The sequence below is a fragment of the Salvia miltiorrhiza genome, chromosome 2, assembly GCF_028751815.1.
Source record: "Salvia miltiorrhiza cultivar Shanhuang (shh) chromosome 2, IMPLAD_Smil_shh, whole genome shotgun sequence".
NCBI lineage: Eukaryota > Viridiplantae > Streptophyta > Magnoliopsida > Lamiales > Lamiaceae > Salvia > Salvia miltiorrhiza.
In genome coordinates, this window is record NC_080388.1 from 30292587 (window position 1) to 30315707 (window position 23121).

A 23121-nucleotide genomic window follows, 5' to 3' on the forward strand; every position below is an offset into this window, starting at 1 on the left:
TCTAAAGCAAGGGCTCGTGGGAAAAGTTGGCAGCCTACTGGAAGAACTTTACAGGTTTCTTCCCCGAAAGGACTACAAAATCGGCAGGGAGAGTCTTTTGACAAGGTGGCAACTGATGTTAATCCCTTTGGTCCTTTGACTGAGGAGGATCGGGTGATTCAGGGGGATTTTTTAGCTGATGATAGTACAATGTCGGAGAGGCATAGTGATGACACGGAGGTGGGGTTGCATAACTCCCGTTCTTCGATTCACGAGGATTGTTTCACTGCTCGGGAGAAGCGCTCGGGGAAAGAGGCTTTGGATCTCTTAGGTCCGGATTTATTGAATGCAGTTTTTTCGAAAACTGTGGAGACGGGTTCTAGCAGTTGTGAGGAAGTGGATGAGGAAATCTTTGCTGAAAATTTGGAGAATGATGTCCATGATTTCGAGGGTTCCGAGTCTAGGGTGGATTCTGAGGTTAGTCCAACAAAGCCTACTGTTGATGAGATCAGGTTGGATTTGGCTAAAAAAATAGTGCAGTTGGAGGCAGCTATTAAAGCTCAGCGTCTTAAGGAGGTTCTTCAGTCAAACAGAGATTCCGCTATTAAACGGCCGCGTGGTAGGCCGCCTAAGAGACATGGTATTCAAACCGGGAAGAAGGACCCGCCGGCAGGAACAATTAAATCTAGGCTGCGTGGAACAGAAGAGGTGGAAAGTAATCAACAATCTGAGGATTTGATTAACAAACGTATGCAAGAGGCGAAAGAGTTGGGGCATAACCCAATGGATTATGTGATTGAACAGCGGACATCGAAGAGCGGCAAAGTTATGAGTGACGTTGCTGACTTTACGGCTAAGAGTTGGGCAGCTCAAGTGGAGAGGGGGGAGTCCCAATCCACTAACAATCATTAGTTTTTATGAACATGCTTGGTTGGAACGTCCGTGGGCTCACTGATGAAACCAAACTTCTTCTGAAAGAGCATTGTGCCTCTTTTTCGCCGTTGGTGGTCGGTATTCTGGAACCTAAAATGGCTTTTCATAATTGTCCTGCTTCTTTTTGGCGTTCTTTGAATGTGGTTCCTTGTCATCAGAACTCCAGAGTTGATATGTGTTCGAATATTTGGGTGTTCGTTCATCCTGTTGTTTCTGTCAGAATTGAGTTATCTACTGATCAGGTTGTTTTATTGAGTTGTGTTTGGCTTCATCATAACTTTAGGGTTGCTGTGGTTCACGGCTCAAACTCTCATATTGAACGGCGCACTCTGTGGCTAGATTTGCTGAATTATTTTGATGGTCAGACGGTTTTCATTGGTGATTTCAATGCTGTTAAGGGAGCTCATGAACGGATTAGCACCCGTCTCCCAAATGCAGCTGCTTGCAGAGAGTTCAATGATTTTATTGCTGCTACTGGGTTTGTTGAGCCCCAGACTTCTGGTCTTCGATTTACTTGGTCGGGCCGGAGGTTTATGCCTTCTCATGTTGAGTCAGTTCTTGACAGGGCCATTGTTTCGACTTCTTTCTCAGATAGCTGGCAGTCTATAACGTCACATGCTCTTCCCCGTGTGACGTCTGATCATGCACCATTGGTGCTTATTTGTTGCCAAGCTCAGCAGACTAGTCGTCGTTTCTTCAAGTTCTTACATATGTGGACTAGTCATCCGGATTTTGAGAGTTTCGTTGAGAATTCTTGGCGGGACCCGATGGACACGCGATGTCCGATTTATAGGGTTATGTTTAAACTTAAACGGCTGCGAAAGGAGCTGCAAAATTGGAATAGAACTGTCTTTGGGAATGTTGATATTTCAATCGCTACTGCGCAGCAGGAGTTATTGGAGATTCAGGCTCAGATTTCACAGGAAGGGTATACAGATGCGCTTTTTGACGCAGAGGTTTTAGCTCAGGCGAAAATTAATGTGTCTTTATCCAGAAAGAGTAGTCTGCTTCGTCAAAAATGTAGAGTCAAGTGGCTGCATGATGGAGATCGGAATAACTCGTTTTTTCACTCCCTGCTTCGTTACAAGAAGAGATCTTATATGATTGCCCATCTTGAGATTAATAATCAGATGGTTTATGATCAGGATGAGATTGGTGGTCATATTGTCCAGTTTTTTACTAGTCTCTTTGCTGAAGATCAGACAGCTGAGGTGGATATTGTGCAGATTGAGGCTGTAATTGATCACAAGGTTTCCTCCGCTAAGAATGCCTTACTGTCTAGGATTCCTGATCAGGAGGAGATTACCGCTGCGGTTTTTGACATGGATCCACACAGTGCTGCGGGTCCGGATGGCTTCTGTGGTAGGTTCTATCATGCTTGCTGGAGTATCATTAAGCAGGATATCTGGGAGGCTGTTAGGAATTTCTTTGTGGCTTCCTATCTTCCAACGGGTTGCAACTCCAATACTTTGATTCTCATTCCGAAGAAAGAGACGGTGAATTCTGTTGCTGATCTGAGGCCTATTGTGCTTTCGAACTTCCTTTTCAAAATCATTTCAAAAGTTTTGGCCACGAGACTGAGCGGTGTGGCGGCGGAGATGGTTTCCAAGCATCAGTATGGTTTTGTTCGCGGTCGTTCCATTCATGACTGCATTATGCTTGGTTCTGAGGGAGTGAATTGCCTCAAGCGTTCTCATGGGGGGGTTAACATGGCTTGTAAGATTGATATCAGAAAGGCTTTTGATACCTTACGTTGGGATTTTCTTCTTAAGGTTTTGCGAGCTGGAGGCTACTCTGAAACTTTCATCAGATGGATTGCTATTATTCTTCGTTCTGCAAGACTTTCAATTCTTTATAACAGCAATCTTTGTGGTTATTTTCAGTGTTCTAGAGGCGTCAGGCAGGGGGATCCTTTGTCCCCAATTTTATTTGGAATTGCTGAAGATGTGCTCAGTGTCCTCTTCCAGAATTGTGTTGATTCTGGTAATCTTGTTCCAATGAAATTGACCAGAGGTACTGCTTTCCCTACTCATCTCCTTTATGCAGATGATATTTTGGTGTTTGGTCGTGCAACGACTGCGAATGCTCGTAAGATCACTCATATTTTGGAGTTTTATGGCTCTATCTCGGGTCAGATCTGTTCTATGGAGAAATCTCACGTTTATTTTGGGGACAAGACTCCTAACAGGTTGAGACGTCATATCATTAATATTTTAAATTTCAGGAAGGGTTCTCTGCCATTCAATTATCTGGGCGTGCCTATTTTCTCTGGGAGGGTCAAAGCCTCTTTCTTGCGTGCAATTCATGATCGGATTATTCTCAAGTTTGCCAGATGGAAGGGCATGCAGCTTTCTATGGCTGGTAGAATTTGTTTGGTGAAGTCTGTGATTCAGAGTTCTATTACGCATTCTATGATGGTGTATCGCTGGCCGAGAAGTCTCATTAAGGACCTGGATTTGAAGTGTCGGAATTTTATCTGGACTGGCGATGTTTCCAAGAGACCCAGCTGCCCGGTTAGTTGGGCGAGGGTGTGTGCTATTAAGGAGGAGGGTGGTCTTGGAATTCGTTCATTTGATATTATGAACAAGAGCTACTTGATGAAGATGGCGTGGAACATTATTGGTGGGCATTGTTTCAGTCATCAGATTATGCGCAGTAGATATTTGACGCCGCTTTGTCGTCCTACCAAGGCGGCGGCGTCTTCGATTTGGTTGGGCTTGAGGCAGGAAATCCCTGAGTTACTTGATGAGGCTTATTGTTATGTGGGTGCAGGAACTTCGATCAATTTTTGGAAAGATGATTGGCTTGGTTACTCTCTTGTGAAGCGCTGTGGTGTCTCGGATTTCCTTTTGGAGACGCTGACTTGCTCAGTGGCGGATTATTATTATGAGGGGATCTGGCATTTCACTCAAAACTTTTTAAATGTCTTCCCGGAAATCATTTGTGATATCCTGCTTCTTCCTGTAGGGGAGGGTTCGGATGATAGGTTTTGGAAAAGTTCTGTGCATGGTACGGTCTCTGCTGCCGCAGCTTTCTCAAAACGCTGTCATGGGTTTCCTATTGTTAAGTGGGGTTCTTGGATTTGGGAAAATTTCATCCCGGTTAGACGTTCGTTGCTTTGTTGGAGGCTGATTCATAACCGATTACCTACTTTCGATTGCCTCATTAAGCAAGGATTGATTTTGCCTAATTTTTGTTGTTTTTGCTATAGGAGTGGGGAGTCTATCGATCATCTTTTCTGGCAATGCAGCGAGCTTAGACATGTTTGGGAGGAGTTCTTGAACTGGTTTAATTTTAATGGTGAGCATGTTGATATCCATGGTTTCTTAGTTGCAGCGTGGAATCATAAGCCTAGCTCTCAAGTTCTGACGTACTGGAAGGCTGGTATTATTTATCTTCTTTGGGCTATTTGGCATCAAAGAAACGAGTGTGTGTTCAAAGGGAAGGTTTATAGCAGTCAGCGGTTGCTTCAACACATTAGGGTTGCTTTTAAAGAAGTTGAAGCTAACTTCAGCAAGTTGGGTTGTATGAATAACAGTTGGTCGGATTATTTGATTATTAGGAGGATTGGGGTGGCGACTAGAGCTTCGCCGCCTCCTATTTTTGTGAATGTGCATTGGTGGCCCCCGATTCTACAGTGGATTAAGGTCAATACTGATGGCTCCACTTTAGGAGCTCCGGGGAAGATCGCTGCGGGCGGGGTATTTCGGGATAATCACGGTTGTGTCCGTGGGTGTTTTCATCAAGATGGCGGCAAAGGGTTTGCCTTTGAAGCGGAGCTTCTTGCGGTCATTCTCGCGATTCAAATTGCGCATGAGAGGAACTGGCGGTTTTTGTGGGTGGAATCAGATTCTACTTATATTGTGAATCTTTTTGGAAGTCGGGATTATTTGGTGCCGTGGCGCTTCGTCGCGGCTTGGAAGAAGACCTTAGGTTTGCTTAGAGATTTCAATTTGCAGGTTACTCATATTTACAGGGAGGGTAATAAGCCGGCGGATATTATGGCAAGCGAGGTGGTGCCAAATGGTTGGTGGCTCCATGCGATTGAGGCTATCAAGACGGCGGTTGGTCTTGACATGGCTTCTCACAGCCACGTTCGTTTACGTTATTGATGATTTGTGATTGTGATTTGACTTGCGCTTGGGTGAAGCGGTTTCATCTTGGCTCTCGGTTGGGGTTTCGAGGGGTCACGGCGACGACGTCTTCATGTTTCCGTCTTCGCCTTTTCTTTGCTGTTGTTATGTTGTTTTGTTCCTCTTCTGTGCTTTTGGGAGCCGGAATTTTTAGGGGCGATGGTTCGGCCGGAGCTTTTGAAAATTTCCAACTCAGCTTCTCAGGCACCTTTTCTTTAACGAGTACTCTTTTTACTCTTGCTGAGGTTTTAATGAGGCTCGGCCCTTAGTTTGCTCCCCCTGTGCTCTCAAGGGTTTTGGTTCTGCCGTTTTTTTCACTTTTCCTCTTTAATAAAAATTTTATTTAAAAAAAAAAAGGAAATGTGACCCATTAGTATGCAACGGCGGGAGTAATATTGAATAATAATGTTCCGTTATTTTAGCTGGGTTTCGATTTTAATAAAAAAAAAAGAGGCAAATCTTTTTATAGCCCATTTTTTATGAAACATAAGTTATATAGCCCCTCCTTATGAAACATAAGTTAAACAACCCTTTTTTGCTGAAAGTACTATTATACCCTTATTTATTTTTTATTTTTTTCTCACAAAATAGACAAACAATTACAATCCTCTCTTCTCTCTCTCAATTGAATTTCACGTTTTTTCATCTTCAAAGAAAAAGAAGAAGGGGCGGCGACTGTGAGCATCTTCACCACCCGTCGTCGCCGCTGCCGCCGCAACTCCGCCGTCGCCGTCGAAGCCCAGCCAAGCCCGCCGTCGCGACCTCCTTCTTCTTTAAACACGCTGCGATTTCAAGCAGCTCGATTTCCAGCCAAACCCGCAGTCGCGCGCCGGACGCTGTCAGCCCCCGACCCGACGCGAACTGGGGCTCAAAGCCCAGCCCTTGTTCGCCGACGAAGCCGCCGAAGCCCAGCCGTCGAAGCTACCGAAGCCCAGCCGCCGATTTAATCGAGAACTAGGGCTCGAAGCTCAACCGTCGAAGCCCAGATTTTTCACGAATTAAGGCTCGAAGCTGCGCCGCCGCCGTTAACTTCGTTGAAATGAGCGAAACGGATTCCGACCATCCCCATGATGAGGAAACACAACCTCCATTACTTCCATCGGTACGAAAACTAGAAATTTGCTATTGAATTCATATTTTTATTTAGAAATATGTATATAATTAGAGTTTGTATGTTTTAGAATTTGATGTTTGTTTTTTGAACGACCATTGTTGTATGCTTGATTGTTGGTTTGAAATGAAGTATGTTTGATAATGTTGGAATTCATGACAACACGATGGTACGTTGAAATAGTGCACAATATCGGATCGAGTACTCCATCGAGTACTCGGTGAGTATTCGATCGAGTTCTCCGCCGTGTACACCATCAAGTAGTTGGCATTGGGTTTAATTTGATTTGAGGTTTTTGTTTAGGTTACTTGATCGAGTACTCGGTGGAGTACTCGATGATTGATTGAGTACTCGGACTTGATGGCATTGGGTTTAATTTGATTTGAGGCTTTTGTTTAGCTTACTTGATCGAGTACTCGGTGGAGTACTCGATGACCGAGCACTCGACCGAGTACTCACCATATTATGATTTTTTTTATGTTTATTCTTCTGTATTTTTGGTTTATTGATGCTAAATCTTTTTATTTTGATATTGCAGGCACCTTATAGGTGGAAGAGACCGTCTTTGATTTATGAAACTCGTGCTATTAATCTCTATGTACGGAACGTTATATTTGAAGAGATACGAACCACATTGAAGGAGTACTCGATGGAGTACTCGATGGCGTTCACCATCGAGTACTCGACCGAGTAGTGAAGAACAATGGTGATTTTTTTTTTTATCAATTATTGTGATTTCAACCCACATTCCTTGTTTATAACGTCAACGGGAGTATATTTGGATATTATATAACATGGGGTGTGATAATCGTTGAAAACGTGGCACATATCCTAAGTTTGAACATAAAAGTCCACACTGATGAGGAGTAATGTGTGCAGATCAGAGAAGGGACATGAATCAGAAGAATCATGTGGAAAAACGGCCATTGCCAGAGAAGCCATCGCTACCAAAAGAGTCATCCTCGTCAGAGGAGTCATCTTCGCCAGAGGAAGTATCCTCGTCAGAGGAGTCATCTTCACCAGAGGAGGTATCCTCGTCAGAGGAGTTATCTTCACCAGAGGAGGTATCCTCGTCAGAGGAGTTATCTTTGCCAGAGGAAGCATCCTAGTCAGAAAGAATATCCTTGCCAGAGAAGTCATTACCGCCAGAGGAGACGCCTTCGCCAGAGAAGACATTGCCATCAGAGGAGCCAACAAACGCGCGGGAAGATCTCCCTCATATTATCAAAATTACCAGCGTACCCTTCCATCACGCAACACGCATGCACCGCAGATGTTTTTACTATTTTACCCCTCCGCTTGTAAATCTATAAATAGGGCCCGAGCTCGTGTACTGTGACTTACGCTCTCTCATATTTTCGAATACAATAGTTGTTTTCTCTCTCGTGCAAGGTTTCTGATCAGCTACTTTTACTCTTTCCAGCATTCTCGACTAGGTAGAATTTTATGTTTCCTTCTATAGATTTAGGTGTTGGTTCCGTAAACACCAACTGGCGCCGTCTGTGGGAAAGCTACTGAATTAAGACGTGAGATTACGGTCGCCGGCGTACGCGGATCTGTGAATTCAATCGGATTTGCGGGCGTTGGCACCGATCGGTCCGATAATCCGGATATCCAGCTATGTTTGATCATTTAATTGCGTTTTCTGGTTTAATATGTGGTTGATCTGCTGAGTTCTGCGTTGATTTGTGTTTTGGGTGCATGGGGAAAGGTGGCGACGGGCGTAAAACATGAATCAGGGGAAATTTACGTTTATTTACCGTTTGTTTGGGGTAGTTATCTGCAAATAAGGGGTTCTCTTGTAGAATTGAGGTTCTCTTCGCCGATCTAATGTTTTGCATGAGGATATTGTAATTGGGTGCTCTGTTCCGATGGTGTTCGTCGTTTCCTTACGGATCCCCGATATTTTGGGTTTATGTTGCTGGTATATGGTTGTTTCGCGTATTAATACGATAATTGTGGTCGATCTTCGTGTTTTATCCTGTTTTTGGTAAAGCATGTGGTTATTACTGTTAATTCCTGGGTTTGCATCGATAATACGCCGATTAGTACTTTGCTTCTTTTGTGCTCGGTTTCGCGTTGTTAATTCGTGGGTATTCTTTGTTTGCGACCGATAATTACCGTTACTTCTTATGTTTTGGTGACTAATCCTTGCTTTGTATCGTTGAATCGGGGGTTTATGGGGGTTTTCCATGCTTGTCGTGGTTGATCTTCGATTTCGACGATTAAATTGGAAGTTCTGTTCTGTTCCTGATATATTGGGGTTTCTTGCTGTGGATCTTTGGGTTTTGTGGCTAGCCTCCGATTTCAAGGGTATTTATTGTCGTCGATGCAAGATATTTGCCTCAATAATATGATAATTAAACGCTTCGTCTTAGTGGTGGTGAGATTCATATTATTGTTTTGTGGACGATCTTCACTTATGGGAAACTTTTATTCATGTTCTCCATGTTTTCCTTGACTAATCTTCGTATTATGGTAGTATTTTACATAATTCTTTTTGTTATCATGTTTAATGAATCGTGCTAACATGTCTTCCGGTGGTTGCTCTGTTTGTACTTGTCTCTGGGTATCTCGCGTCTGCTGGATTTTACTGAGGGCTCTATTTTCCTCAATCTATACTCTGGGTTTATTTTCCAGAGTGTAGAATTACTCGGAACTTTTTAACGGTCTTTGTACCGGTGCTCGGGATTCTTTATTGGATTTCTTATATTGGGACTCCCGTCGGTAACGGAGGGTTTGCTCTTTTGTCCTTGAGACTTTTCTCACTTTGCTTACATGTAGGTACCATGGGATCATCAGATGCTCACCGCAACCTAGAAAGGGAGTTCGACTCCGCTGCTCTCACCACTGAGGTGCCACCTTCACTGTTCCCTGGCCTACAGGGCAATGCTACCTTCACTGCCCCACCAGGGTTTCAGGCTATTCCCGCCACTCCGTTGACAGGGTTGAATGCAAGTCTCCAGAGATCTGCTCTGGTGACTCCAGGATCCGACATGCCATGCTTAACTCCCGCGTCTGGAGCGGGACAGATCACGTTTGGGTCGATGGAACAGATGATGGCGCTGCTTCACTACTCCGCTGTGCGTCAGGCACTAGGAACTCCCATGTTGTCCACTGTTCCCACTGTAGCTCCACTTGTGGGAACAGTTACTTTGCAGGGCACTGAGGCCCCACCTCCCGCTGCTCAGGAGGTAAACACTTTAGCAATCAACAAACAAGCTGCGATGCCTCTGGAAGTGCAAGGGGACCCTGCTGACAGGGAAGTGGAAAGAAGACCAGAGGGGAGTCGGGTCAGACTCAACAGCGTTGTGAGAAAGGAGAGGGTTGACGAGTCTGATAGCCAATCCGTCTCTTTGGTGTTCGAAGAAGAGAGACCAAGGGAGAAAGCTCGGCTAAAAAACCAAGTGTCTCAGCTAAAACATCAACTCCAGGATCTGGAGGAATCACTGAGGGAGAAATCCCGAAGGGAAGACAGGGAACAAAGGTCAGGAAAATCGCACCAGGTGGAGAAGTCCCATCGATCGGAAAAATCGCGCTACACAGAGAGGTCAGAGGAAAGAGAGCCGGAGTATTCCTCTGGCAGACATGAATATAGAGTCCACAAGCGCCACGCTCATGAAGTACCCAGAGACAGAAGGGAACAGGGGAGGCATAAGGGGGACAAGAGAGCTAAGACATCGAGGTTCCACCCGATCAGCAACCGCAGTCCTTTCTCGGACGATATTTTGGCAGATGTCTTACCTAGAAGCTACAAGCCCATCTCACTGGATTACGATGGCACTACCGATCCGGAGGTACACCTCAATCGGTTTGAAGGGTTGGTTACGTTGCACATGTACACAGAGGGCATCAAGTGCCGGATCTTCTCCACTACCCTTACTGGACCAGCTCAGTTATGGTTTGGGACGCTGCCCCCAAATTCCATTCACTCTTTCGAAGAATTACAGACTCGTTTTCTACGTCAGTTCGCGAGTTCACGGAGGGTAGGGAAGTCAGCCCTTTCGCTGATGGATATTAAGCAGGAGCAGGGAGAAACGCTTCGGGAGTACACAGCAAGGTTTAACCTTGCCGCTCTGGAGGTACCAGAGGCAGAATCACAAATTAAAAACTGCGCCTATGTCAGAGGACTCAGGCCAGGGATCTTTTTTGACGAATTACAAATTCGACCAGCAAGGGATTTTGATGACATCATGGCAAGGCTGCCGGGTTATCTACAGTTGGAGGACGCCAAAATGGCGAGGAAGGTGGAAAATGAGAAACACAGAGTCAAGAAAGCTGAGGAAGCACCTGAACGACAAAGACAGCAAGATAGGGCCCCATTCAGAGGGTTGCCTCCTAGAATACTCCCACCCCAGGGAGGAATGCCATCTAATCAACAGCGCACAGTGAATGAAGTAACACGGTTTACCGAATACACGCCCTTGATCAAACCACAAGAAGAAATTTTTCATCTGATAAAGGATCAGCCGTTCTTTAGGGCACCGGGGACCTACCGGACTGGGCCGCCGCAGGAAGGGCCTAACAATAAGTTGTGTGAATATCACAATTCCTTCGGGCATTACACGAAATATTGTGGACACCTTAAGCACCAATTGGAGTTATTGGTGCGCCAAGGATGTCTCGACCACTTCATTGATAGGGGAAATGAAGGTCAGAGGAGGACAGATCAGCGGGATCAGCGGGATCAGAGGGATCAGAGAGATCAGCGAGATCAGATGGATCAAAGAAATAACCGGGATCAGCGACGAGAGCAGGGGAACAACAACAGAGATCGCAGGCTCGATGACAACCAGGATCATCGCAGAGAAGGGGCAGACAGACAAGCTCTTCCTCCCCCCCCCGTATAGAAGGGAAGTTCACATGATTTGTGGGGAAAACGGGATGCCCACATCAAATAGGGCTAAAAAGCAAGTCGTCAGAGCAGTCAAAACAGGGTATTATCCTAAAAGGGTCATGGAAGTCACCAGCGCGGCAGAGGAGCCGGCAATCACTTTTGGAGCAGAGGATATACGCACATTAATGTATCCGCATGATGATGCGCTGGTCATCACGGCGGACATTGCCGGCTGCATTATTCACCGTATTTTCGTGGATTCGGGCAGCGCTGTAAACATCTTGTACAAGGAATGTCTCCAAAATATGGGAATTGACGCTCATGTTGAGCCGACAAATGCTCCTCTGTTTGGGTTTGGAGGAGAGATGGTCATGCCCCTGGGGTATGTAGAGCTGCCGTTGATTCTTGGCAGTACAGTGGCGGGCAACAAAACAAAGATGGTACGTTTCTTAGTGGTGGATATGCCTAAACCCTCGTACAATGTCATACTCGGCCGACCCGCCTTGACGGCATTCAAGGCGATTATCTCTTTGTTTCACCTAAAAATGAAGTTTCCAATCGAGGGTGGAAGAGTGGGAGAAGTTTGTGGCGATCAGACGACATCAAAGGCATGCCACGTGCAAATGCTCACACAGTCAGCGGGGCAGAAAAGGGAAAGATGGACAGAGGGGTCGAACGCCCGGAAGAGGGGGAAAGTGGGCGAGGTGCATGCCCCAGCAGAGGAGCGCCAAGAGTTGGCGGATTTATTAAAAGACAGAGACTCCACAGAGAAAACCGCGCTGGTGTCCACTAGCGATGTTTGCAATATGATAGAGTTATTTCCGGGGAAAGAGGGTTTCCAGACTAAGATTGGATCGGCCATGAGTAATCAAGTCAGAGAAGAGCTCATTGGTTGTCTCCGACGAAATGCGGACGTGTTCGCTTTCAGCACCGCAGATTTGAAGGGAATCGATAGAGGGTTGGCGGAGCATTGCCTTAACGTGGACCCTAAGGTCAAGCCGGTAAAACAACGGACAAGGAATTTTGGGGCTGAAAAGGACGCTGCCATCAGAGAGCAGGTCTATGAACTATTGTGGAAGTGCAATACCCAGAGTGGATCTCAAACGCAGTGATGGTACCCAAGAAAACAAACACCTGGAGGATGTGTGTGGACTTCCGAGATTTAAACGCTGCTTGTCCGAAGGACCACTATCCTCTGCCGAGGATTGACCAATTGATGGACTCCACTTCAGGATGTGCCTTATTATCCATGATGGATGCGTACCAAGGGTATCATCAGGTAAAGATGAACAGGGGAGACATCGCCAAAACGGCCTTTGCCGTCTGTTGTGGAGTATATGGGTGGAAGAGTATGCCGTTCGGTCTGAAGAACGCAGGAGCCACATATCAGCGGATGATGGAGAAAATTTTCAAAGAACAGCTTGCTAAGAATATCTCAGTATACGTAGACGATATGCTCGTACGGAGTAACAGGGCAGAGGACCATGTGTCTGATCTGGAAGAGATCTTTACAGTAGTCAGAGATCACAGGCTCATGTTGAACCCAGCCAAGTGTACTTTTGGGGTCACTACAGGGAAATTCTTGGGGTATAAAGTCACGCCAGCAGGGATTGAGGTCAACGCCGACAAGGTCAAAGCTATTTTAGAAATGACACCGCCCAGAGGAATCAAGGAGGTGCAGACTCTGAATGGGCGTATCACTGCTTTGAGCAGGTTTATATCGCGATCGGCAGAGCGAAGCATGCCGTTTTTCAAAGTGTTGAGGAAGGGAACCAAGTTTCTATGGACAGAGGAATGCCGAGCGGCGTTTGAAGATCTTAAAGTATACCTAGCAAAACTCCCAACTCTGACCAAGCCAGTTCCGGGAGAAACGTTGTATTTATACATAGCTATGGGGGAGGAGTCAATCAGCTCTGTGCTAATCAGAGAGGAGGGAAGTCATCAGAGACCCATCTATTTTGTCAGCAGAATTATTCAGGGCCCTGAGCTCAACTACACAGAAATCGAGAAGGCTGCTCTGGCAGTCATGATCACGGCAAGAAAGCTGAGGCCTTATTTCCTTTCACATCGAGTGGTGGTACGCACGTCTTTACCTTTTAAACAAGTTTTGGGGCGCGCGGATTTGTCGGGAAGAATGGTCAAATGGGCTGTGGAACTAGGGGAATATGATGTAGAGTACGAGCCACGAACGGCAATCAAGGCGCAGGCATTGGCAGACTTCATACAAGAAACAACTCGTCGTCCCATACCAGAGTTCTGGGTGGCTTATGTGGATGGGTCAGTGACAAAAGAGGGGTGCGGAATTGGGGATACATATCACTTCGCCAGGATACGGAACATATCAGTTCGCTATTAAATTCACCTGCCGGTTGTCTAACAATGAGGCAGAATATGAGGCAGTGGTCAGAGGGGCACATATCTTGTCAGAGCTTAAAGCCGAGTGTGTCATCATCAGGACAGATTCTCAATTGGTAGCTCAACAGTTCTCAGGAGGATACAATATCAAAGATCAGAGGATGAAAGCGTACCACACCAAAATTAACGGCATGAAAGAAAAGTTCATGGAATTCAAGCTCGAGCAGATTTCACGGGAGGAGAATACAAAAGCGGATCTACTGGCGCGAATGGCTAGCGCAGTAGAGCAAACTTGGAGCGACGAGATTATTCTACTCTGTGATACCAGAGAGATGGAGGCTTCGCAGGTGTTCTCGGTAGAGAATCAGGGATGATTGGCGGGCTCCGATTATACACTTCCTAAAGACAGGGGAGCGGCTAAGCAGAGAGTCCAATCAGAGGGCCCGTTATGAAAATTACTGTCTAATCAATGATCAACTCTTCAAAAGATCTTTTACTCAACCTCTGCTAAAATGTTTATCGCCAGAGGAAGCTAACTTTGCTCTGAAAGAGATTCATGCAGGTTGCTGCGGCGGACACACCGGATTTCGAGACCTTGTACGCAAGATCATTCGGGCAGGTTTTTATTGGCCTCACATCAACCAGGAAGCCAGAGAGTTTGTCCGCAAGTGTGAAGCTTGCCAGCGGCATGCCGGGAAAATCAACATACCAGGGGAGCCCATGGGTGTAATGTACGCTGCTTGTCCGTTTGATAAATGGGGCATTGATATAGTTGGGAAGCTGCCTACAGCACCTGGAGGGAAATGCTTTCTCATTGTGGCAGTGGACTATTTTTCTAAATGGGTCGAAGCTGAGGCCGTGAGCAAGATCGATGAGGTTACAGTGGAACGTTTTATCTGGAGGAATATCTGTTGCAGATTCGGAGTGCCACGCATCATCGTGTCTGATAATGGGACTCAATTTACAGGGCAACGGGTTGCGGACTTCTGCGATCGAATGGATATCACACAGCGGTTTGTCTCGGTGGCTCACCCACAGGCAAATGGACAAGTGGAATTGGCTAATAGGACCATATGTGAGGGCATCAAGAAGAGGCTAAATCAGAGCAGAGGGAAGTGGGTGGAGGAGCTGGATACCGTTCTTTGGGCTTACCGAACTAGTCCAAAAACGGCGACAGGGGAGGCACCATTCACACTGGTGTATGGATCCAATGCGGTGATACCAGCAGAGGCACGACTAGAATCATACCGGATTACCACGTATAACACTGAGCACAATGAGGAACTCCGCCGAGCAGAGCTGGACTTGGTGGAGGCACAGAGGGAGGAAGCCCGTGTCAGAGCGGCCAAGTACAAAGGCATTATCAAAGCGGGATATGACAAACGGGTCAGAGTGAGGAAATTGTCGAAGGGAGATTTGGTTCTCAAGCGAGCTGATGCATTAAAGGCGGTGGGTAAGTTCGAAGCCAATTGGGAAGGGCCATACATCGTCACAGAGGTTTTGGGAGGCGGTGCGTACATATTGTCGGATTCAGACGGCAGAGCTCTACCCAGACCATGGAATATAAACACACTCAAAAAGTTCTATGTATAACTGCTTCTTAGCAGGAGTAATCACTTGTAGACCGGATACTCTTTTTCCCCACAGGGGTTTTAACGAGGTCCGGGGCCATAATATCAATAAAACAGATATGTGGTTCTAGGGAATTCCCTGGTGTTGTGTTTGTTTATTTCAATTCTTGTTTTCTTACATTACATATGCTACTTAACATGTTCGTGCAGAGCACTGCACATGTCACCAGAGGGGGGAGTAGGGTGTATACCCATAATCCTCAATTTTTAAATTCAAAATGCAAACTGCTTCTTAGCAGGACAAGGGAGAAACAAATACAAAAACTGCTTCTTAGCAGGTCAAAGGGAAAGCAAGCATCAGGGATGGACGTCTCTTCTTCCATGATCCAACACTCCGAATCCTTCTTTGTGGCTGGGACACACTCACCTCTCAGATCTACCTCAACTCCACTTTGTGTCTGCAGAATACCAAGAAAAACAACAAGTCAAAATGCCAAAAAGAAAGAATACAGAGAAGGAACAAACCAAAGGCCAGATCTGAGGAACCAACGCCCAGATCTGGGAAATCAACGTCTAGATCTGAGAAGCCTGGCTATAAAACACTCAAGCAAGGGAACTCCACTCGTTACAGCCACAAAGTTAGAGATCTACACCAGAAGCACAGGGGAAAAGGCGGAGCCCTCAGGGATGTGAGTGTTTAGAGGGGAAATTCCCTTACTTAAGTGCCTTACAACCGATCTAGGGAGGCAAAACATCAACAGAATCCAGGGTTTGAAGGATCGGAAGAGGATATATATAGAGGCGATTCTGGGCTTAAGAAAGGGGCTAAGGGGTAATGGGCCCGCATGAGCTTATGGGCCGGAAAAGGGAGTAAGAAATAATTGGGCCAACATGTTCATAACAGAGTATTGCACATGTCACCAGAGGGGGGAGTAGGGTGTATACCCGTAGTCCCCAATTTTCAAATTCAAAATTGCTTCTCAGCAAGACTAGGGCAAACCAGAGGAATTACGCTCCACCAGAGCAGAGGGGTCACGCTCAACGAGAACAGAGGGGTTCCTGTCAATCGTAAGCCGCGAAAGTTGGTTGCGCCACCCGGGCCCTCCATGCTCCGCGCAGAGATAGCACTTAATCATAAGCCGCGAAAGTTGGTTGCACCCCCCGGGTTTTCCATGCTCCGCGCAGAGGTTGCTTTAACCGTAAGCCACGAAAGTTGGTGGCACCCCCCGGGTCCTCCATGCTCCGTGCAGGGTGTTCCTGTCAATCGTAAGCCGCGAAAGTTGGTTGCGCCACCCGGGCCCTCCATGCTCCGCGCAGAGATAGCACTTAATCATAAGCCGCGAAAGTTGGTTGCACCCCCCGGGTTTTCCATGCTCCGCGCAGAGGTTGCTTTAACCGTAAGCCACGAAAGTTGGTGGCACCCCCTGGGTCCTCCATGCTCCGTGCAGGGTGTTCTTTCAATCGTAAGCCGCGAAAGTTGGTCGTGCCAACCGGGCCTTCCATGCTCCGCGCAGAGGTGGCACATAATCGTAAGCCGCGAAAGTTGGTTACACCCCCCGGGTCCTCCATGCTCCGCGCAGAGGTTGTCCTTAACCGTAAGGCACGAGAGGTGGTGTGCACCCCCCGGGTCTGCCAAACCTCGTGCAGGGTGTTCACTTAACCGTAAGCCATGGAAGGTGGTGTGCATCCCCCGGGTCCGCCAAACTCCGTGCAGGGTGGACCTTTAACCGTAAGCCACGAAAGTTGGTCGCACCCCCCGGGTCTTCCATGCTCCGTGCAGGGGGTTACTATTCAATCGTAAGCCGCGAAAGTTGGTCGCGCCATCCGGGCCTTCCATGCTCCGCGCAGAGGTGGCACATAATCATAAGCCGCGAAAGTTGGTTACACCCCCCGGGTCCTCCATGCTCCGCGCAGAGGTTGTCCTTAACCGTAAGTCACGAGAGGTGGTGTGCACCCCCCGGGTCTGCCAAGCCTCGTGCAGGGTGTTCATTTAATCGTAAGCCGTGAAAGTTGGTCGTGCCACCCGGGCCTTCCATGCTCCACGCAGAGGGTTACTATTTAATCGTAAGCCGTGAAAGTTGGTCGTGCCACCCGTGCCTTCCATGCTCCACGCAGAGGGTTACTATTTAATCGTAAGCCGCGAAAGTTGGTTGCACCCTCTGGGTCTTCCATGCTCCGCGCAGAGTGCTCAAGCTTGAATGGGAAGCAGCTCGGATGGGAAGCAGCACGGATGGGAAGCAGCTTGGAGGGGAAGTACGGAATTGCCAACAAAGAAGTCAACCAAATCCTCGCCAGAGGAGTCATCACAATCCTCGCCAGAGGAGTCATCACAATCCTCGCCAGAGGAGTCATCAAAATCCTCGCCAGAGGAGTCATCAAAATCCTCGCCAGAGGAGTCATCAGAGTCCTCACCAGAGGAATCATCAACAAGCAACAAAAACAATATAAACAATAAAGACGAAAGAGGCGAGGAAGGGAAGGAAATTTCATTAAAATGTGCCCGGAGGGCAGAGCTATACATCAAAAATTAAAGGTAAATGTTCAGCTTATACAAATCTAAGAGTTACAAAAAGTCCTTTTGGTAAAGACAGGAGCATTAGGAGGGAGGGACAGAGGCAGCTGGGGCAACAGCAGAGGAAGACAGGAGCAGAGGCAGATGGAATGGGGGAAGGAACACCACTTGCAGAAGCGTGGCCAGAAACGGTTTTTTCTGTGAATACGGGCAACAGGCCAGTCTCCACCACTTGGGGAAGACGAACTCCCAAATCCAACAACTTTGCAGCTTCTTGCACATACAGATCCTCATTTTGGTACAGGTCGAACAGCTGTTCCACCGCAGCGGAGGAAGAGGCAGAGTCGGTGAAAGCAGAAGCCGCTAAGTCAGAGGGCAGAGGGGGCTCTAGGCCGAACTGAAAAAATGTTCGGGAGCTCTCGCCAGAGGGATCCCGCAGCCGGTTCACAAAGCGCGCCAGGGAAGCAGAGAACGCAGGCGCATACACGGGAGCAGAGGGCAGCGAGTCAGATCCAATCCCAAGAGAAAAGTAGGGAATGGCTTTCTCTAGCACAGGGTACCACCACTCTGGCTTCTCTGGAGAGTGCTCAGGGATTCCCATCCGCTTGTTTATTTCCTCGTCCTGGAGGTTATCCATCAGGGCTCTGAAATTCAAAGTGGCAAGTTGCTCTGGGGTGGCCCCTGCCATCTCTAATGCCTTGGAAGCTGTTTGCTCTATCACATAAGCAAAGAGGGGTCCGAAATCCTCCAAGTATTCGGGAGTCTTTTTGAAAGACTCCAGAGTGCCTTCCAGCATCACCCCCAGGAAGTGTTGACCTCGCGGAGACAAGAAGTACTCCAGGCGTTGATCTCAGGCCCCCAGGACATACGCGCGGTTCTGAGCTTCCACAAGTATCCTTTTCCAGCCTCGCCTGGCTTCCCTGTAGTCTCTTTCATAGCCAGCTTTGAACCGGGCCAAGCTTTCATGGCTCTCCTTTGTGGCCCTCGACAGTTCGGAGGCCAAGGACGCTCTTTCCACTTCCACCTGGGCTAATTTATCTTTCAATTCAGCAACCTCTGCTTCAGCTTTACTCAGACGCTCCACCACCCCAGCGACAGCATCATCACGCTTGGCCACGTCCGCTTGTTCCGTCTCTCTCTCTTTCTCTGCCATCTCATAGTCATGGATGCACTTAACAGCCCCCCACATTCCCGACTCCACCTGCAAGAAAATAAAATGGGTTCCAACAAAACAATAAAAGGTTAGTAATTTAAAAGTTTTTCTTTAACAAAAAGCATAAGATGCAGGATACCTGAAGAGCCAACCGGCAGAGATGGGTAGCTAAAGTCGATCGGGTCAGCTTCTCCATTTTCTCTTGGTCCTTCGAATGGACTCGAGCTATCACGGCATCAATCAATTCCTGCCCCGATAAACTCGAAATCGGCCCAGGGACAAGATCCTCTGGTTCGTCAGCCGGGGGCACCACAGCTTTGCCTTTACCCCTTCCACCGGCCGAGGGGAGAACCTTTGAACCACTAGCCGACTTCTTAGCTGGCCCCTTGCCCTTGTCCCCAGCAGAGGGAAGAATCTTTACGCCGCCAGCAGATTTCCTTGCTGGCTCTGAAGATTTACCAGCCTTTTTCAGGCTCGCCTGTCTCTCCTTCTCACCCACAGAGATCAGGGAACCTCTCTTCCTCTTCTTCGTAAGATCAGCAAGGGTGGCATCGGGAGCCGAATCAGGTGAAGGAACCTCATCGGTGATATCCACGACTTGGACATCTTCTTCACGGGTGCCAGCGGCATCACCAGCGCTGGAGTGCCTCCCCCTGTGAACAAGAGCACCCGCATCAACTTCCTCCGCATCAAAGGGGCGCGAGGCTTCCACATTCCCCTCTGGGATTTCAACTACAGGGGGAATGGGGATCAGTGCGGACCCAGTAGGCTGTTCCGAGGGACTTGCTCCGGAAGCAGAACCGCTTGGGCCATGTGCTCCGCGGCCAGCAAGAGAAGGGGTGTCAGGCAAATTGTCCCCACATTTCGATCTCCAAGACATATCTGCAAACCAAAACTTCACATCATTAAAAGCAGGGTAACAAAAGCTAATGTGTTTTCTAATGTATATTTTTTACCTATTGATCTCTCTGGATACAGGGGAAACAGACCATTATATGCCAGAGAGGAATTGTTCTTGGCCAGGTACCTACAGTCTAGAGGCTGGGCCTTATTCATAGCATTAAGGTGAGCTATAATGTTCTGGTCACGGGTAGAAGGGACTTCGGAAGAGGCTGGTTTATAGGTAGTGCGACTTGTATGCCATTCCAGCTCCGAAGCACCATAATCGCGCCAGTTGCCGAGAAGGGTGCGCACATAACAATAATATTCCAGGAAGCCTTTATCCAAGGAATTCAGGGAGGAAAGAAAAGTAGTAGGATATTTAGGGTGAGAGGCAAAACTATACAAAGGATTGCCTTGCATGCGAAGGGTCTGGGTCTGACAAAATAGCTTGGCGGTGTCCCCAACGCCGTTAGCCCGGCACAAAACATGGAAAGCATATAACCTCCGGATAGCAGAATGAGCGACTTGAAAAAAGGGGATGTGAAAGTAATTACAAACGTCAACCAGCAAGGTAGGGGGAGGAAGCCTTAAACCAGCATCTATCTGCGCTTTCCAAACAACTATCACCTTGGGATGACGAAGGCTTTCAGGAGGCGTTGAATCTTTAGAGAAGGTCTCGAACTTCAAACCAGCAGGACGCCTACATTTGCTTTTCAATTTTGCCACCTCCGCGACACCAAGGCGGGATGGAGGAACACTTTTGGGGGGTTGGCGGGGCTTTTTCCCTTTTTTCTTAGATGGAGAAGGAGGGGGTGCAGTTTGAGATTCGTCAGAAACAGAAGGGGAAGGAAGATTTTCAAGATCTTGCCGCGATGGGGAGGAAGATGAAGGGTCCCGGGCAGAAGAAGAGGGCGAGCGAGAGGGTTGAGGGGCGGAGGTGCAGGCCATGATGGGAGATGCCAACCCTAGGGTTTCTAGCACGCTCAATCAGAGCACCAACAGTTATACCACTACACTACGATTAAACACAAAATTGCAGTGAAGAGGATACGCGAGTTACCTAGACCAGAGAAAGATGGACGGTAAAACCTGGAGCGGAGGGGTCGTGGGAGAATGCCGGAACAGTGAGGAAATCGCCGAAAAATGCAGAAAATTCGCTCGGAAAACTTGGAGAAGAAGAATAGTGAAAAAAGGGGAGTTCGAATCGTCTAAGTAAGATTGTACGCGGGTAACCACCAGCACGCAGATGAATGGCACGTGGCATACGGAAGAAATCAACGGATGAGAATTTTTACGGAAAGGCGAAAGGACGCAAAGGTTAAAAAGTAACCTCGGGGTACGGGAAAAATACTGTAGACTGGACAGACATTTAATGCGGATGACGTCATCCATGCGGGCGAGTCCTCTGGCTAGTTGCACCACTCCAGAGTGAACTAGCCAGACCAGGGGGTGGGAGCAACAAAAACGCCAAAGAACAATTTACAGGGCTTATCTTTACTCTCTCATAACTGTAAAATGCTTATGTCTTTATGATTTACAGGGATCAAGGAAAACAACAAAGTGTTGATGCTAATAATACACCACTGGTTGAACACGAAGAGTACCCGGTTCAACCAGACTAGAGGGGGGAGTGGTTGATGAGGAGTAATGTGTGCAGATCAGAGAAGGGACATGAATCAGAAGAATCATGTGGAAAAACGGCCATTGCCAGAGAAGCCATCGCTACCAAAAGAGTCATCCTCGTCAGAGGAGTCATCTTCGCCAGAGGAAGTATCCTCGTCAGAGGAGTCATCTTCACCAGAGGAGGTATCCTCGTCAGAGGAGTTATCTTCACCAGAGGAGGTATCCTCGTCAGAGGAGTTATCTTTGCCAGAGGAAGCATCCTAGTCAGAAAGAATATCCTTGCCAGAGAAGTCATTACCGCCAGAGGAGACGCCTTCGCCAGAGAAGACATTGCCATCAGAGGAGCCAACAAACGCGCGGGAAGATCTCCCTCATATTATCAAAATTACCAGCGTACCCTTCCATCACGCAACACGCATGCACCGCAGATGTTTTTACTATTTTACCCCTCCGCTTGTAAATCTATAAATAGGGCCCGAGCTCGTGTACTGTGACTTACGCTCTCTCATATTTTCGAATACAATAGTTGTTTTCTCTCTCGTGCAAGGTTTCTGATCAGCTACTTTTACTCTTTCCAGCCTTCTCGACTAGGTAGAATTTTATGTTTCCTTCTATAGATTTAGGTGTTGGTTCCGTAAACACCACACACTATGTCTTATGAAGTAGATATTCTACACTTCAATCATTTACTCTAGTGCAATAGTAAAATACACTTAATATGTTTATTTTTCACCATATTTAGCATAAACACGTTAGTTAAGAGCGACAGAACGCTTCGTATCATTAAAATTCACGAGAGAAATAGCGAAATTAAAGATCGTCCTTCACTACTCGATGGAGTACTCGATGGCGTTCACCATCGAGTACTCGACCGAGTAGTGAAGAACAATGGTGATTTTTTTTATCAATTATTGTGATTTCAACCCACATTCCTTGTTTATAACGTCAACGGGAGTATATTTGGATATTATATAACATGGGGTGTGATAATCGTTGAAAACGTGGCACATATTCTAAGTTTGAACATAAAAGTCCACACTATGTCTTATGAAGTAGATATTCTACACTTCAATCATTTACTCTAGTGCAATAGTAAAATACACTTAATATGTTTATTTTTCACCATATTTAGCATAAACACGTTAGTTAAGAGCGACGGAACGCTTCGTATCATTAAAATTCACGAGAGAAATAGCGAAATTGAAGATCGTTCTTCACTACTCGATGGCGTTCACCATCGAGTACTCGACCGAGTAGTGAAGAACAATGGTGATTTTTTTTTATCAATTATTGTGATTTCAACCCACATTCCTTGTTTATAACGTCAACGGGAGTATATTTGGATATTATATAACATGGGGTGTGATAATCGTTGAAAACGTGGCACATATCCTAAGTTTGAACATAAAAGTCCACACTATGTCTTATGAAGTAGATATTCTACACTTCAATCATTTACTCTAGTGCAATAGTAAAATACACTTAATATGTTTATTTTTCACCATATTTAGCATAAACACGTTAGTTAAGAGCGACGGAACGCTTCACATCATTAAAATTCACGAGAGAAATAGCGAAATTGAAGATCGTTCTTCACTACTAGATGGAGTACTCGATGGCGTTCACCATCGAGTACTCGACCGAGTAGTGAAGAACAATGGTGATTTTTTTTATCAATTATTGTGATTTCAACCCACATTCCTTGTTTATAACGTCAACGGGAGTATATTTGGATATTATATAACATGGGGTGTGATAATCGTTGAAAACGTGGCACATATCCTAAGTTTGAACATAAAAGTCCACACTATGTCTTATGAAGTAGATATTCTACACTTCAATCATTTACTCTAGTGCAATAGTAAAATACACTTAATATGTTTATTTTTCACCATATTTAGCATAAACACGTTAGTTAAGAGCGACGGAACGCTTCGCATCATTAAAATTCACGAGAGAAATAGCGAAATTGAAGATCGTTCTTCACTACTAGATGGAGTACTCGATGGCGTTCACCATCGAGTACTCGACC

General features: G+C 46.7%; 1 protein-coding gene across 1 annotated transcript; it reads left to right on the forward strand.

Moving 5' to 3' along the window:
• The first annotated feature begins 902 nt into the window (after positions 1-902).
• LOC131008273 (uncharacterized) lies at positions 903-5024 on the forward strand. Its single transcript, XM_057935159.1, has one exon. It carries the CDS (start codon positions 903-905, stop codon positions 5022-5024), a length of 4122 nt encoding a protein of 1373 aa, XP_057791142.1.
• The last annotated feature ends 18097 nt before the right edge of the window (positions 5025-23121 follow it).